The 17,182-nt window shown below is 44.8% G+C and overlaps 2 protein-coding genes across 2 annotated transcripts; one reads left to right on the top strand and one right to left on the bottom strand.

The window, feature by feature from the left end:
• The first annotated feature begins 82 nt into the window (after positions 1–82).
• On the top strand, positions 83–10,315 carry LOC112975810 (centrin-1-like). Its single transcript, XM_026086348.1, has 7 exons — positions 83–256; positions 1,172–1,300; positions 2,089–2,226; positions 3,042–3,127; positions 6,685–6,769; positions 9,622–9,810; positions 10,130–10,315. Exons 2-7 carry the CDS (start codon positions 1,178–1,180, stop codon positions 10,214–10,216), a joined length of 708 nt encoding a protein of 235 aa, XP_025942133.1. The 5' UTR covers positions 83–256; positions 1,172–1,177; the 3' UTR covers positions 10,217–10,315.
• Positions 10,316–13,039: 2,724 nt separating this feature from the next.
• On the bottom strand, positions 13,040–17,182 carry LOC112975796 (glutamine amidotransferase-like class 1 domain-containing protein 3A, mitochondrial). Its single transcript, XM_026086329.1, is given in 5 exon segments — positions 13,040–13,243; positions 13,898–14,099; positions 14,982–15,153; positions 17,023–17,161; positions 17,163–17,182. Coding segments are annotated over 5 exon segments (726 nt in total). The 3' UTR covers positions 13,040–13,050.

Genomic DNA, 17,182 nt, shown 5'->3' on the forward strand with positions numbered 1-17,182 from the left:
GGGGGCTGAGGCGGCCGCTGTCCTGCGGGCCTGAGCCGCCCTTACCGCGGTGGTGCGTCCGCCTGATCCCCCTTTGCTCTTGTGTCGCTGTGCCAAGGCCTCCAGCTTTAAGAAGCCCTCGCTGGGAGCCACGTCCCAGAGGAAGAAAGCCAGTCCCAAGCTGGAGCTCACTGAGGACCAGAAGCAGGAGATCCGGGAGGCTTTTGACCTGTTTGACACAGACGGCACCGGGAACATAGATGTTAAGGAGTTAAAGGCAAGGATTTCCTAGTGCTAAAAGTACACTTGAACTCGGGTCATAAAGTAAAAGGGCCATTGCACCTAAATGATGTTAAACAGGAAAAGAAAGAAAAAAAATGTTTTTCCAACATAACATCTTGCAACAGATAGGCACGTTTCTCTTTGATTATAACTCCTTACTGCCGTGTCAGGTGTCTCTAGAACCAGGCTGGCAAAAACACTTTGTTCTGTATTTTCCCCGTTATCTCCTTCCATGTTAGTAAAACAGAAAGGTTTTCTGCATATTAAGAAAAAAGGCTTTTTTTCTGCTAATTGTTGTTGAGGATTGCATACTTTAGAAATTAGGTTAGCCAAGCTATAGAATACACCAATGCTATTCATTTTCCTGGCTTTAGATGTTGCGGAATATCTTCTATGTCTCCCCACCCCTTTGCTCTGGGAAGAATAATAATCAATAAACTAGAACTCTTTAGCTTTCAGAATTTGCCCTTTCTATTTGCAAATTGGATGCCCACATTGCTTAAGGCAATAGGGAGGAGGATAAATGATTTTTTGGTGGTCATTTGCCTGTTCATCAGAGAAGGAAAAAGTAAAGCATGTGGGTGTGCACAAGTGAAGGCATCCTTGGATATGCTGCTTGTAGGAGTGTTGTCTTGAAGAGGTGTGGAGTGTTTGCTTCCTGTTTTCCGTACATTCATTGAAATAAGTCTTGTTACTAGAATGAAAAATGAACTGGTTTAAGTTCATTGTGGTCTACAAGCTTAAGGGCTTCCATCTTTGTGCCATCAGATTAAAAACTGTTAAAATTCTGCGGAGTTGCAGGTATGATGAAAGCCTCTTTATTAGAGTAGCTTTTTTTGAGGGTATTTTTTTTTCATTCTGTCATCTTCTTTACAATTTTGTATAGCTTATAATTTCTTTGTCCTTGCAGGTAGCCATGAGAGCTCTAGGGTTTGAACCAAAAAAAGAAGAGATCAAGAAAATGATATCAGATATTGATAAGGAAGGAACAGGAAAAATCAGTTTCAATGACTTCTTGGTGGTGATGACACAGAAAATGGTATATAAATTTTGAAAGTCAAAGTGGAAGCAATTTTGAAAATGGTTGAGTATCTTTCATCTCCTTTGGTTTAGTGGTAGCTAAAGGCACTGTCTTAGTCTTGGCAACAAAATATGTAAAACTTATACCTGCAAGATGGGGACTACCCTATCACATTTTTCAAGTTAAGGTTGAAAGAATGATATCATTAATAAGCTTCTTTAACAGCTAGTTTTGTGTGTGTGAAAAGGGAAGAACACTGGAATCAAGATTTTTAACACGGATGAAAAACAGCTCTGGCCTGCAGAAAGCTGTCAGGAGTTTTCACACATTACGTGGATGAAAGTGCAGCAATGTACTCTGTGTTTTCTTTTCCTAAGTTTATAAAATAATTACAGATGAAACCTGAGCTTTTAAAAATCATAGAATATATCAAGTAAAAATAAATATTTAACAGTGGAGGATGCTGAAATCCCTGAGAAATGTTTCTAGATAGGAGGAAAAAAAAAAAATCCCCCTGAAACCCTGAGGTTCAAGAGGCACTGCTGTGTGAGCAGAGTTAAGGTTCCCTGACTTCCTTCAGTTTTTATGCATATGCTTCCTGCTTGTTGGGCTTCTTTAAATTTACTCTTAAGTGAGTTTCTTGGGGATTTGTGTGTGGGTGTGTGTGGGTGTGTGTGGTGTGTGGGTGTGTCTTTTTATTTTTTTTCTTTCTAATGTTGGTATTTTATAGCTGCAGTCTTTATTTTGGGTGTTACCTACAACATAACCATTTTTTCCCCCACTAAACTTATGTTTACCTCCTTAAGGCCGAAAAAGATTCCAAAGAGGAGATTCTCAAAGCTTTCAAACTCTTTGATGACGATGAAACTGGCAAAATCTCTTTCAAAAACCTCAAACGCGTAGCCAAGGAACTGGGGGAAAATCTCACAGATGAAGAGCTGCAGGTTTGTACTTGGTACAGCATAAATCTGAAACCATATCATGCATGAACACACAGTGACCGCCTTTGTGTATAGCGGACATAGTAAAGTCCAGAGTACAGTGAGTCCATTAAATATGAAGGCAGACACTGAATATGCATGCATTACTTGGTTTCATATTTACATTATTCTAAAATCTATATAAACAGTTACTGAATCTAATCTTCCTTCTGTTTAGAGCGCTGAACCATCTTTCTGACTGGTTTGCTGAGCCCTAGAGCTAGCAAAAATAAGGAATGGGAATTTGTGTCTAAGTGGGGGAAGGAAGCCCTTTCGGAGTCAATGAGCTTTTAGGTAGAGGCAGCAGTGTCTTAGCTTTAGATGCTGTCCTCTAGCATCCCAAGGGATCTTTACGCTTGAGCTGTTACGAAAATCTCCCCTTTACCCCAGAAGAAATAGAAGAACATCTCTCAATTTTTGACTGTGAAATACATTCTAAGGCTAAAGATGGGTTAAGCATATATGGCTGCCCGAACTATATCACAGTAACTGTCACAGTGTCAGTAGAATCGCGGTGTTATGAAGTTAGGGTGATGTAAAAGGAATGACTCTATTCCAAGCATTTTGTTTCTCCTAGGACAGATCCTATAATACAACTCATTATATATACTCATAAGTGTGTGTGTATATATATATGTATGTATATCTTATATATGAACATATTAATATTTGATTTAGTAAATGCTTTGTAGCATGGTAGGTCTCACATTGAGCTAAAACTGTCTTCCCTTCCAGTATGAGTGGATCTAACCTAATTTCTGAATACAAATGTCTTTCAGGAAATGATTGATGAAGCAGATAGAGATGGGGATGGGGAAGTGAATGAGCAAGAATTCTTGCGGATCATGAAGAAGACCAGCCTTTACTGAAACTGAATTTTATTTATTTTTGCACATGTGCGTATACATTTGGTAGGTGCCTCACTTTTTTCCAGTCTTTTATTTCTTTTGAGATAACAAATAAGTTAGGTCAATATTTTTTTTTCAAGTCGATGATCTTAAATTCATGTCTGTGTACAGTTACCAACTGCTAAACTGTTTACATGGTTGCTTGTTTGTGCTTGTAAGATTTTACACTGTTATGATTTAGATACACAAATCACACTTTCAGTGACAGTATTCAGATTCTTATTTGACTAAAATCCATGTGTCAAATGCTTATGGTTTGGTTAAGAGAGGTCTTAAAACCAAATAGTGTAAACCTGTATTTCCCACCAGTTGAAGTGGTATTTTGGTCTAATGTCTTGGTTTGGACCCAGCTACAGTAAATTCTTTATATGATGTATTTGCAGGGATCAGCTTTTTTTACTCTGTCTTATGGAGATTATTCCCTTCCCTTTTTTTAATATGTTCTTTAAACTGAAAAAGTAAGTAGATAGACTGGTACAACTTAATTTACTGCTATTCAATTCACAAGTTTGAAGAAATTTCTGCAAATAAAGGAAAGTTACCAGTTCTGATGATTAGAGCTCTGTATGTTTGGGGTAATATTCAGTGGCTTCAAATGTAGGCTTGTATTTAAAATAAAGTTTCTTATTTTAAGCCATCAGAGTTGTGGAAAGAAGTATGCAAAAATACGAACAAGTCAGCTGGTGCAGCATTCACTCTGATTTGCTGGCAAACAATAAAACAATTCTTCCAGATACTTTTTTTTAATAAGAGTTTCAACTTTTACATAGTCTTCAGAAGGGTTCTAGTTACGAAACATTTCACTACAGAAGCAGCGGCTACAGTATACTCTGTCTTTGAAGTGGCATCTATCTGAGGTAAGGGTGTAATTGAGGGGTGGCCCTTTCCTTGTGTTGGAAGGAAACAAACTCCCATGTCTTTCTGCTACTTCTGTTTGTTTCAGTAATCCCTCTAGATTCCTCTCTCTCTACTCTCAGGCAAAGGAAAGAGAGATTCTTCCTTTCCAGAAACTGTAGCCTCTCCTTGACTCAAAAATCTAATCTATTGCTTTGCTTTTCAGAGTTAGTATCTGCCTTTTTCCCAGTGCAGCCACCAAACATTTAGCTTACGTCCACAACTCGTGAACATGGGAAATGTATAAGACTAAACTAAACATCAGAGTAAATTATAAGTGAATACAGCAGTGGTATAGGCCAAATTCAATTAAAGCCCTTTTCTCATATTAAAAAAGAAATCCCTTGTGTTTGCTTTGGCATTGTGTGTAAATCAGAAGAACCACTGCGGGGTAGAAAAGATTCTTGCAATGTGTTGTGCCCCCATGTGGTAAAATACCCATGTTACAAAAAACTATTTAGAAAGTAAAAACAGATTTCTAATTTTAGCACAAGACATATGTAGAGAAATAGTAAGTGATAAATTGCACATAAAAGGCTCCGATTACTTAATTTATCAGTTAATGTACAGTTGTTGCTTTCTGTACATTCTCCACTCCTTTATCCAGTCTACCTCAGTCTTCTGCTGATGCTGCATGGTTCATGGTTTTGATAAATTCTGCTGTGCAGAAATCTGTTTCCTGATCTTTATCTTAAGCTTCATTTTACCTAACAACTGCAGTACATTATGCAGAAGTTCGTCACTGATGGTCAACCTCTAATGCTTCTCTTCAAAACATGCATGATGTGGATCACTCACTCTTTCAGAAATAATATTCAGCTTGCTGCACTATTTTCAGATATCCAGGCAGGGTAGTTGGGATTTTAGTTTTGAAGGCCTCATCACAAATTCCAAATGTAGGATAATGATGTATGGATCTTAAACTGAGTTAGTTACTGGCAACCATGCAAGGAATTTTGTGCATCACTCCATCTTTCTCTAGGAGTAAACCTCTAGAATGGGGCCAGTCTGTTTTAAAATAATTTATTGCATGAATCCTAAGGAGCACTAACTTTTTTTTTTTCAACAGAGTTGCAGGATTCACAGCCCTGCAACTTGGGATAAGACAAACAGATCTGGATGTGTATTATGTCCCCTCTCTGGCTGAGATCCAGTGCTGTTTATGGGAGGAGCAGCTGAAGGGTACAGCAATTTTGCTGGCTGAAGCATTAAGTTTGAGACTTGCTYGGTGCTCTCCTTGCACCCAAGAACCAAATGACAACAGGTGGGGTATGGGGCTGCATGCTTCTGAGCAAAGGTACTCAACTGGCAAAGCCTAATTGTGGGGGGCTTTGACTAATGCTTTAGTTCTCTGGTAATGTGCAGGCTCTGCTTGTATTTTTTTCCAAGGTTGGGGGGCTTGCAAGGTTTCTGTTTATTATTTCAAAAGTGGTAAGCTTCAGTGAAAGCCTATTCCTGGGAGGAAGTATGCTAACACTGTCTCTTGGCTGATGGACTACCTCGTTTCATATTCGTTGCAGTATTATGTGTCTCTTACTCCCTTGTCAAAGTGTTTGCAATTGGCCTGAGGTGCGAAAAGCAGATGGGTTCCTACCTCATATTTGTGCTCGTATGCTCAGACTGTGGCACAGGAAGCCGGGAGTACTAGTCTCAATTAAAAACCAGCGCCTTCATCACTGTCTCTCCACAGAAAAAAAAATAGGCACAAAGCTGTTATAGGTGGGGGGAAAAAAAGAGCTTATTGCAAATGCTGACAGGGGGCAGATACATGTGAGGAGTGATTATTTGAAATTGAACCCTCAAGCACAAACATGTTAGTTGCAGCCAGTAAATTCTGGTAATAGCGGGACTAAGGAGAAGTGTCAGATCCTGAATGCCCCAATAAATAGAAATGTGAGACAGAACCAGCACGTTGGGCTTCTGCACAGAGACAATTCAGAGGGGTTTCAGGCCCTGGAGAGAAGAGGTGGTGCCAAAAGGAAGGGTTCCCGAGAAGCGGTGGTCTCTGAGAGAAGCAGGGGGCCCACAGAGGCGAAAGGGAAGATCCCGGGGAGGAGGGAAGAGCCTGTCAGGTCGCGGGGAGACGAAGTCCGAGGCCGCTGCAGGCAGCACCGCGAGCGCTGCCCGCCCTCAGGCGCTCCTCATGGCGGAGGAACGCCCTCCCCGCGGGGCGGCAACGGCTGCCGCGGAGGGCGGGAGCGAGCGAGCGCTTCGGCCAATCGGCTCGCGGCTTCCTCCTGAGGAGCAGGAGCGCTAGCCAATGAGAGGCCTGGTTGCCATAGCACCGCGCGGCGGGGCAGCGGCCGGCGGCGGGATGGTGAGAGCCGCGGCGGGGCCCGTCCTGCCCCCCTCGTCCCCTCCCCCGCCCCGCGGCGCGGGGGGAGCGGGAGCCGGGCCTGGCCCGCCCCGCCCCGCCCCGCCCCGCCTGAGGCGTCTCTGAGGGGAGCGGAGCGGAGCGGAGCGGGCAGCCGGCAGGGGCGGCGGGAGGAGGCGCCGGGCGCGGCCCTGCCCTCCCGTGGGAGCCCCGCGGCAGTTCCTCCCGCAGCGCCGCGGCTGCTCCGCGGAAGGCGCCGGCGGCGCGGGCCCAGGGGAAGAGACCCCCACCCGCCATCCCCCTCAGCGAAGGGCAGAAGCAGCAGCTGCGAGAAGCCTTTGACTTGCTCGACCCCGATGGCTCGGGACAGATGGACGTCAAGGACCTGAAGGCAAGGAACTGTAAATCCGCAGTGTGTTCACGGAGGAGCACTCCCAGGGCGGCAGAAGTAAAGCAAACGGTATCTGCCCTCGGGGGTGCGGTAACTCTTGGCTCTTTTCCACCATGAAGCCCCGCACAGCTGCCTTGCTTCTACCACGCGCCTCCTTTGGAGAAGAAACTCTGGTCAGGAACAAGGACCGCTAGTCTCAGCTAGATACCTAGGGATCCCCTGCTTTCCTACCGTGGTGGTACTTGAAGCATGGCCGTTCAGCCTGCCGCTCTTAGAGATGTGTTTGTACAGTATGAGTAACCCGGGTCAGAATCGTGGATCCCCTCAGGCTGGGAGAAATGACACCGTTGCTTCATGACCGTAGTTGCGCTTGGAACTTGAATTGCTGTAGTCAAACACAAACGACAGGCTGTAAGCGTAACTGTTGCAAATAGAGCTAATCATTTACAAGGGCCTGATAAATGCTGCTGTGTTGCTGTCACGAAGCAATTAAGTGTTTGCCATCCATTGCTTTTGGATGCCTTGCTGTGCTAACAGACTTTGCTGCCTGAATTCCAAGTCGTTATGCAGCCAGCAGTGATCGTGCCAACTTTTTAGCCAGGTTTTCTTTGGAGGGACTGAAGCCTTCCTTGTCATTGGCCCATGCCTACAGTTCTTCCCTGAACTTTCTACAATCTCATGCTACTGAAGTTAGACAACTACAGAACCATGGTCTATAGAGACACAGTGGTGGATGAGTAGCTTAGTCTGTATTTTGTAAACCCCTTCCTTCCTCCTCTGCTCAGTCATCTGCACAATTCCTTCCCCTTCACATGGAGAAGGGAGTTGAGTCAGCTCTCATCTGCACTGAGGTGCCATATCAGTTAGCACAGATCCTACCCTCTTCTGTTTTTTCCTGTGTGCCTCCCCCCAGCTCCCGTTAGTTGACTGTGGAAGCACAGAGGAAAATTGCGTGGGGGAAGTGGTCTGGGTTAAAAATAACCCTAATAGAAAAATAAATATTTATTTAAAATAATCTTAAATAAATATTTTTTAAACTTTCAGGAGGGAGGTGCATTGCCTTCCAGCAGGGGAGTAGAAGGAGCAGATGGGAATGGCAGAGGGGGGTCATGCAGCACACAAGTATTGCTGCTAGAGATGTGCCTTGAAAAGTAGCAACCTGAATCTCTAAAATGAGCTGAGATAGTAGTCTAATTTCAGCAACATCTTTTACTCTGTGGCCAGGTAAAAAAAGTAGGGTGCTAAACTGCAATATAAGGGCAAAAAATGAGCATCTGGAGCAGGACTGTGGGGTATGAAACTTCTTAAGCAGGTTTGGTCATCAAGGATAGTCTCATGGACCTGTGCAGCCTGTTAGCATGGGCCCCAATTCATTGCTCGAGCTACGTTTCAGCAGACAGCTCCTCCCCGTTCTGGAGTGTGCTGAGCTAGCCATCCTGCTCCCTATATAGTCCAAGTAAAGAGCTCGGATGAAACTGATAAACTCCTGTTTCTCCCCTGCAGGGAGCCAGAGTGACCCGATCTATTGTGGGTACCTGCACTGTAAAATTAGGCAAGGGGAATCTCGGTCTTTGTGAGCAGACAGGTTCACATACCATTTTCTGAGTCATCACCTGCCTCCGAAGTTGATGAGGATGGGTCAGGGAAGATAAACTTTGAGTCATTTCTGTCCAAGGGTGCTTAGCCCTCCTGTCTCTTTACTTGGACTATATAGGGAGCAGGATGGCTAGCTCAGCTAGAGCTCAGCTACGTTTCAGCAGACAGCTCCTCCCCGTTCTGGAGTGTGCTGAGCACACAGAGCACCTGGGATCTTCACTGGGAGCCTGAAGGCCTCAGAACAATCCAGGAAAGGATCCGCCTTTTAGCATTCAAACTACTGCAAAGGCCAACGTACCATGTGGATTGATGCTGCCCCCTTTCCTTCCTTAAACCTTTTCACATGAAATTTCAGTACTGTGCCTATAGTCACAAGGTTTTTTATTTTGTTAAGACAGCGGTAAACAAATGTCATACATCAGATGAACATGAACAATTCACCATCCACAGAAATCATTCCTCAAAACCCGCTGACACTGTCAGCACCTCCTGCAAGCAAAAGCCACTCAAGTTTGTGAAGTGTCCTAAGGGCTGCTGTTTGATATCAGCTCTCTGATTCATGTTTCCTCATCCACATCCCTCATTCTGAGATTCCTGTGGCTCAGACACCTCTGTATCTTCCAGTCCTGACTGCACATAGACAAAGGCCATTTTAGAAGAGCACCAGCTCACCTGGTCCTGCCTCTGTCATCCTTGTGATTCATTGCAAGGCTCTGTGGAATGCACAGGAGGTAACTGGGGCATATCTGGTGTGGCCGTTCCCTTGTCACTGCCATTATAGTTAACCGGGGTGTGGACCATGCTTGGACTCATGCTAAGAGGTAAGTGTAGATCCAAGTTTTCCCCCTAGTAATGCTCTGGAGTTCAGTCAAAGCCCACACCTAAATGCAAGCTTGTATATGCATTGCCTGTGTGCAAGGTGAGTAAGGGCTGGAGCACAGGCAGGCTCACTTTTGAAGTAAAATATCGCTGTAGCCATTGGATCATTTTGGCAATTGCTTCCTCCTCCAGTAGTTCTGCTAATCCGCCTCTTCCTGACAAAGCGTGGTCAGGATATTCCCAGCCAAATTCCCATGCTGTTCAAACAACTTCGCTTGGAGTTTTTCCTTTAATATGTAGTAATATGGAGGAAAAAAAAAAAAAAGCAAATGTGAAATAGCAGTGGTAAATAACTCTCTGCTATGGCCATGCTTTCCCCAAAAGGATGTCTTGATTCCAAATGTTTCCTGGCTAAAGTGCTTGACTAGGGATTGTAGAGCGGTATGATGTCATGCTTGCGTGGTGGCATTTTTCATTTCCTTGCTAAGGCGGAACCATGTTCGAAAGAGGAGATCCTGAAAGCTTTCAAGCTATTTGATCATGATGGCACCGGCAAGATCTCCTTTGAGAAACTCAAGCTGGTGGCTGTTGAGGTTAGGGAGGACATCACGGATGAGGAACTGCAGGTTTGTGAAGTACAAGCGCGTTCCTCCTGTGCTCTGCTCAGGGAGGGAGAGGTGTGCCTTAGTTCAGGGATCGTTAGTAGGGGGACTGCTCTGTGTTGCTTTGCAAGGAACGACTCACCACTGCTGCTCTGGTTTGTAAACCTGCCTCCTCTCTAATCTCCATCATGTGTCTAAGTGCTAAAGTCTAATGCAAGGTCTCTGTCTCACTTGGTATTAAACTGAAGCCTTGCCTGAAACCTTAAGAGGTGTTCAGGCTTTCTGGATCTCCACCCTCTCAGAGCCCACCTAAGCTGGTCTCCAAATCTTTGCTATCCCACAGGAAATGATTGACGAAGCAGATTTGGATGGAGATGGGCAAGTGAATAAACAGGAGTTCCTGTGGATCCTGACTCTGACTGACCCATAACTACATGATGGGTTTTTTTTCTCCTATTCCATTGTAAACAACAGGTAGAAATGGCACTTTTCTCCAGTTTCCTTAGCTTTTGTGGGTTTTACTCAGTTTATTGACTTTCCTAGGCAAGATATTGTTAATGTTTTATCTCTGGGGTCAATTTTTGTGCTCTGCTATTGCAAGCAGTTTTCCACATCCCAGTAAACAGTGTTGTTACTAGCTCTGTGTCTGTGTGGGTTGGTTCTAAAGTCTGAGATTGGTTCAAATTCTCCAGCTAGTGCCTGGAATTCTCCCTCTTGTAATTACAACCTGTTGCTTTTCAGCCTATCTGATAAGTTAGTCAAAATGCTCTTTACTCTCAGAAAACCCTGTATAACTCTCAGAAGTTAGTACTGATGTCAGAAACTTCTGTACCTTTCCTGAACTCCTGCATCTGTGCAAAGGACAGTTCAAGGAATTGGATGCACTTGCTTTCTGTAAGGCAAGGTAATGTATGTCCTAGGCTTTGGATCCCCCTTCAGAAGAAGCAGTATGGGAAAAAAATCTGCAGCTCTAAGGCCAGGAGATGTAATGAGGCCTACCACTCATTTGTGCTTCCTGCCTAATAAAATGCACATTCAAATTGAATGTTGTTCTGAGGTCGGGTTACTCACCACAGTTCTCTGAGAGGGATTCTCTAAGGACCAAGGGAACAGTCAACAGGATTTTTGTGCTGGTAAGCGCTTTCCCTTCTCTCCCTAGCAGCTGCTCTCCCCAGACTGGCTGATGCTTTATATCTTGGAAGCTTTTACACCTTTGCAAACCTTATGGAGGACAGCCAGTGGGTTGAAAATGATTGTTAGGTGGACCAGTGGAAAAAAGTACCACAGAGAAGAGTGATTGGATAAGTTCAATTTTCATAAGAAACCTGGGTAAAAGTGGTGGTTTACGCTACTCTGGGCTATTCTGTCCCTCCCATAAATATTGGTGCCCCTCTTTGCAGTACCACTGCAGCATGTGGATAAATTCCTTCCCACTCTGGTCCTCGGTGGAGTCTTGAAGGATCTTGCCATGTTGATAAGAGTGCAAAAATGTGCCAGTGGTTTGAAAAGGATTTAAAAGCCTGAAGAGTTTGCTTACAAGAGTGACAGATGATAGTTGCTGGCTTAGAAAAAAATGTCTTATACTTAAAGAATTGAACAGCTCAGTCTGTAAAGATTATATAATGCTACTTGAATAATAACCTGTATAACAAGAACATACCAGCTACCATCTAAATGGCTCTTCAACCTAATGGAGACAAACCTGTCAATATTCAGGTGCTGGAAGTATACTCTTCAACTATAAGAGAGAAATAAAACATGGCTTATTCTAAATGATGTTGATTAACTGTGGGAATGAGTTATCAAATGGTATAAGCAGTGTCTTCAAGTCAAGACTGGATCCTCTTAGAAGGCTTGTTTCAGTCAAATGTAAGTTACTGTACTCGTTACAGCTCCTGCAGAATGGTCAGATTACATAGACGAGTGGTTCCTTCTAGCCTGTGCCTGGCCTGTTGTCTGAACAACTGTTGTGATACTGGGTTATTTTTAGTGCCTTTGTTTGCCAAGCATTGCTGATCACCCAAAACAGTGTACAACTTGCCATTCAAGTTTGAGCTAGACAGGTATCTTGTCTGTCCCTGTTGCAATGCAGAGTTTTCTTCCACACTATTTTTTTTTCTAAATGAAGAGACTGGAACTTGTACCACTTTCTTTAGGATGCCTAGACATCGCCCTGGACTCTTTCTGCTTGGGAGTAGTATGGAAGGCTGCTTCCTAAATACCCCATGATATCATAGCAGGTCTTCTGTTAACATAAGAACAGAATATAACCTTTTTCCATTATGGAATCACAGAGTAGTTGATGTTGGAAAGGACCTCTGCAGATTATCTGGTCCAACACCCTGCTCAAGCAGGGTGAGCTAGAGTGGATTGCCCAGGACCATGTCAAGTCGGGTTTTGAATATCTCCAAGGATGGAGACTTCACAACCTCTCCAGGTAACCTGTTCTAGTGTTCAACCACCCTCATTAGTCTTCAGTGCTAATGTTGGTTTAGTTATTCACTTCAGCATGGAGAAAAAAAAACAGTCCGGAATACCTACTTCCCTTTTTCATTAATGGATGCCATATTCATGCCCAAATCTGAGTTCTGATGCATCCAAGCAAAACAAGTGTGGTTTGTAACTGGCGACTTCTTCCCATACCTTTCTCCCCACTCATTGGCCAACCAGTAGCACTAAGAGCACCCTCTAATACAGAGCACAGGGCAAAGATAAAAGCATGTCATTCAGTGAAGGAGAATTCAGCACACATAGCAAGTATCTACTTTTATTCAATAGCATAATCATGTTCCTTCCTTGGGCGATTAATACATCCATTCTGTGAGGTGGTAGTGTATGGGGAGCTTTGAACCAGCAAAGACAGATTTGAAAAGTATCTTAGAAAGGGGCAAATTCCTGTTTACACATGATATGCATATGTCAGGTCAGCCCAATCATGACTGACTCCTCTGCTACTCACAACCAAAGACCTGTATCTCAGGCCTGTGGAGACCTGGCAACTGCATGTCAGCTCAGTGTACATTGACACTCCAATTACTGTCATTTTATGGTCAGTACAGTAAGCGGTGTGTCCTTGGCAAGACAGCAATGCCTACATTGCTCCACTGTTCTCCCTCCTCAGCAGCCAGCAATGGTTCAGTGAGGGAAAGAACTCCATTTGAGTAGCAGTTTTCCTATTGACTTGTGGGTGTAAAGGGGGAAGGACATTATCTTATGCTCAGTGCCTGCACTCTGGAAGAGTTGGATCCTTCGACTTTGTGGCATTCAGGCAAGTCTGACCACTTCTTTGACCATTTTTCCAACACCGTCATAGATCTCATGAATGGGGGCATTACACATGAAGGCACTGGTGGTCACCAGCTTGTTCTTCACATCCACATGAATCTCAGTGACGTGTTTGTTCACGTGCTTGCAACCGAGCTCCTTCATGGTCTCAGCAGTCTTTGCATAAGGCCATCTACAAAAATAAGAGAGTAAACACTGAGTGGAGAAACTGTCATTGCAGAGAAAGATCTGACGAAGGCCTAGAGTGAAAAGCCCATGAGTGCCTCATGGCAGCAGCTTCAAAGCTGCTACAGAGAAATCAATGGTCCTGGCAGAAAGCCAGCTCAATAGGATCCAAATTTTTTTTTGTCAGAGGAATTTCTCACGGGTTATAGAACTAAGCAGGAAAACCTCCAGATTACAGAAAGTTACAAATCCTAAGTAAAGCCAAAAATAAGACCTTGACGCAAAACTGTAGACATTCCCTACTTAACCCTGCCCCCCTCCAGACTTTGCATTTGGGCTTTCTTCACCAGCTTTCTACAAATGACCTTACTTCCCAGCTAAACAGCAAGAGCCTGCATAGTTCCTTTCCTACCACTGGAAGAATTCGTTCACAGCTTTCATGGATGAGTAAGGGCAGTTTAAGCCCCTCCCTCTCATAACATTATGAAGTGTTGCGCAACCATGATCCTGCCCAGCATCTGCTTCATGAGACAGTGGTCTGGTGTCTTTCCTACCCTGGGACTGAGAGAAGCATGAGACAGGGTGCTGCGTACATTGGGGAGGGATGTGATCATGCAATGTTCAAGACATGATTTTATATCAGCACTTTGTGATTACTTACTTCTCACATTCTGTGTCGTGACCCACAGTCAGCTCACAGCCTGGAAAGATTTTGGCTGCCAATACTGGGGAAATGCAGCACAAGCCAATGGGCTTTTTGGCAGCATGGAATGCCTTCAGTATGTCCTCCACCTCTTTGGAGACTATGCAGTTCTTCCCTTGGGTGGCCCAGGTACTTAGGTTTTTAGCCACTCCAAAGCCACCTGAGAAAAGGGAAATGGATTAGACAGGAAGATTACTACTCAAGGGCAGAATTTTTATGTCAGAATTGACCCAGTAGAATGCTAAAATGGATTTGGTGGATGGAAGCATTTGTCCAATGTTGACAAAAGAGCTAAAATATACAAGCTAAGCTTTTTTGAGCCTCTGAGTATTTTTCAGCTCCTGACTGTCAGAAGATGAGACTCCAAAGCAACTTTGTTGCTTCTAAATTGAACTGGAGAGGTATCAATGCTCTGTTAATTACCCTCTGTCACCCATGAGCTMTTCTCTCCAGAATTATGGTGGAGCTTGCTTACAGATTTTTTCTTGTCATTTAATCCTTGCTCCCAGGGTAGTCCATCCACACTGAAGTCACTTGGCCATACTTGCACCAAAGAGTAATTGTCAGGCCTATCAAACTTTCCACTTTTGAGTCACCCCCTCTCTGTCCTAGGTTCTCCTTCTCCCAATAAGGGGGTAGGCATGTTGGTGTAGGAGGGGATGGTATAGGTATGTCCTTTCATCAAGTAGAGACAAATGAAGTACATGGTACAGAGGATAAGAAGTCAACAGTTATCTGCCTTCTCCTCTTGGGAGTAAGCTTCTGCATTGCCATGTGCTCTTGTAATACAAGTCCAAGCAAACACACTAGTACCAGCACAGATGGAAGATGGCCATCCTTCCAATCCCTTCCTTCCTCCAGACTGTCATCTTCCCCAATGGTTCCACTCGGTTCTTCTCCAGGCCACAAAGCCCATGTCATTCAAGGCTTATGGCATACTCTAAGCCCTTCCACCAAATCACAGAATAGCTGAGGTTGGAAGGGACTTCTGGAGATCATCCAGCCTAAAACCTTGAACTTGCAGACCCCAATGCCATCCTACCTGGTATGATTAGGGCATCCAGTCCCTTGACATCCAGTTTAGCTAGATCCTTGATGTTGCCTCTGGCTATTCTGGCACTTTCAACTAGCACATTGCGCTTCTCCTGAGTTGGCTGTCCTTTTACATGGTCCACGACATGCATCTGGTCCACATCAGGAGCATAAACCTCTGCCTGGGGAGGGAGGGTAAGATCTGTTATTCTTTGGGCATATATCCTAGGCACTGTTGCAAGGCCATAGATAATGAAAGTGCTCGGGTTACTTTGTTAGGAAAGAACTTTGCTGGTGAACACAGTGACCCTCAGGCTCACTTGTATCCAACACTGGCATGGGGAAGGTTATTGTCACTGGGAGGAGAAAGAAAGTTTTGTAGCTTCTGCATGGGGAACCCTTGCACCTACCTTGCAGGGACAAGGGTATTAGGTGAAAGCAAAGAATCTAGTCCACACTGCTTATTTGGGGGGCTGAATCTGGGGAGAGGGGAAAGCCACTCCCTCCCCTCCTAGGAGAATAAGGTGTTCCAAGAGCCATTCATGAAGCTCATTTCGTAGAGGTTGCCATCTGCGTCCCAAACAACCACCTTCACTGTGACAGCCCCAGCCCTACCCTAGCTACCCCCCAAGCGAAGGACAACGCAGCCCTATGCCTAGCTGGGCACTGCACCTGAGGAGGCCTGTGGGCTGATTGGCCAGTCTACACGTGGGTGCTGACCGGCCAGTCCTTTCATGCCTGCTGATTGGCCAGTCAATATGTGAGAGCCGACTGGCCAGTCAGCTTGTGCCTGCTGATTGGCCAGTCACCATGCAGGTGCTGACTGACTGCTTAGTTCACACCTGCCGATTGGCCACTCATCCTGAGGCTGCTGATGACCCAGGAGGTGCTGTCCAACCGGAGCCTCCCTCAAAGACAGCAATTTGAGTTTCTTCCCTCCAGCCACTGTTTTCCCAAAGGCCAGTGGATTTCATTACCTGGAAAATGCTTCCCCTTCCTTCAGACCTAGTTCAAGCTGGCATGCAGAAATTAAGGGTGGAGAGTGGCAAACAGACAGATGAGTGATGCATTTTGCAATTGTGCAAGCTTTGTTTCTTTAGGCAAATAGGATGAAAAMAAGAAAAAAAGGAGGGGCAGGGGGAGGAAATGCCTGAGTTTCCTCCACTAGAGGTCCCCTGCAATCCAAGGGATGTGTCTACCAATTTGAAGTAAGGCAGAAGAGGAACAACTGCAGAAGCTCCAGGAGAAAAAGAAAAGAGACAAAAATACAGACAGTAGAGGAGGGGTTGTACACATCTCACCTTTAACCCAAACTGAGAATACATGCTTGGAAGACTTTGGAATTGGGCTGACTGGCTCTGCAGAGCATGTAAATCACCACTGCACCTTTGTAGTCAGTGGAGCAACACCGATTTCCAGGAGAAAGGCTCTGGCCCAGATTTGTGGGTGGTTCAGAGCTCAGGATAATGTTACACATGGCTTCTCTCCTTCCCCTTCCACTCTTGCAGAGTGGCTGTAGTGATTAATTGCACACTAAGCAGCTGCTTGAGGGTTGCCTTTTTTAACCCTATTGCAGTTTAACTCACAAGAACTCATCTATCTTCTATTCTAGCCTTCTAGGCTTTAAAAAGGTGTATTTCAAAAAGCCCAAAACAGTAATAGCTTTTTAAACAGAAATACCAAAGCAGAAAAGAGGAAGTGTCAGCCAAAAAGAATAGAGAATGTGTTTAGGAAAGTTTGCTTCACAGCTTGAATACACTCAACACGGAGCACCCAGCCAATCCCTCTGTAGAGYAAAGCTGTGAGAGCAAAGACCAGGGAGTTCTCCACGCTCACTGTAGCGGCTCCTGCACTGTGCCCTTCACTTTGACTCTGATTACTTATGCTCTGCAGTGAGGCCAGCAGCAATGGGGAGCTTGTGATTTGTCCAGTAAGCTGCAAAGATCCTTAGAGCAGAGTATCTTCTGCAAGAGAGAGAAAGAGAGAGTGAAAAGCAGAGCAGGGCAAAAGGAGCCGCAGATGGGGCAGCAACCTGCCAGGGTGCCTCTTACCTGTGCCCCCTCCCTGCTGAGATGCACCAGCACAGCAGAAGACTCGTGGATCTCACTCCCATCGTACACACCACAGCCAGCCAGCACAACAGCCACTTTCTTTCCCATGGTCACCACCAGAGTGAGAGGATTCCCTGGAGAGCCCCAGATTGCTGTGCAT

Source organism: Apteryx rowi, unplaced genomic scaffold, assembly GCF_003343035.1.
Source record: "Apteryx rowi isolate R43461 unplaced genomic scaffold, aptRow1 scaffold_69, whole genome shotgun sequence".
NCBI lineage: Eukaryota > Metazoa > Chordata > Aves > Apterygiformes > Apterygidae > Apteryx > Apteryx rowi.

Coding starts and splice junctions, on each gene's coding strand:
- LOC112975810 (XM_026086348.1), top strand. CDS start 1,178: ATGAGAGCTCTAGGGTTTGAACCAAAAAAAGAAGAGATCAAGAAAATG. Junction 1,301..2,088: donor TGGTGATGACACAGAAAATG/GTATATAAATTT, acceptor TACCTCCTTAAG/GCCGAAAAAGATTCCAAAGA. Junction 3,128..6,684: donor ATGAAGAAGACCAGCCTTTA/CTGAAACTGAAT, acceptor CATCCCCCTCAG/CGAAGGGCAGAAGCAGCAGC.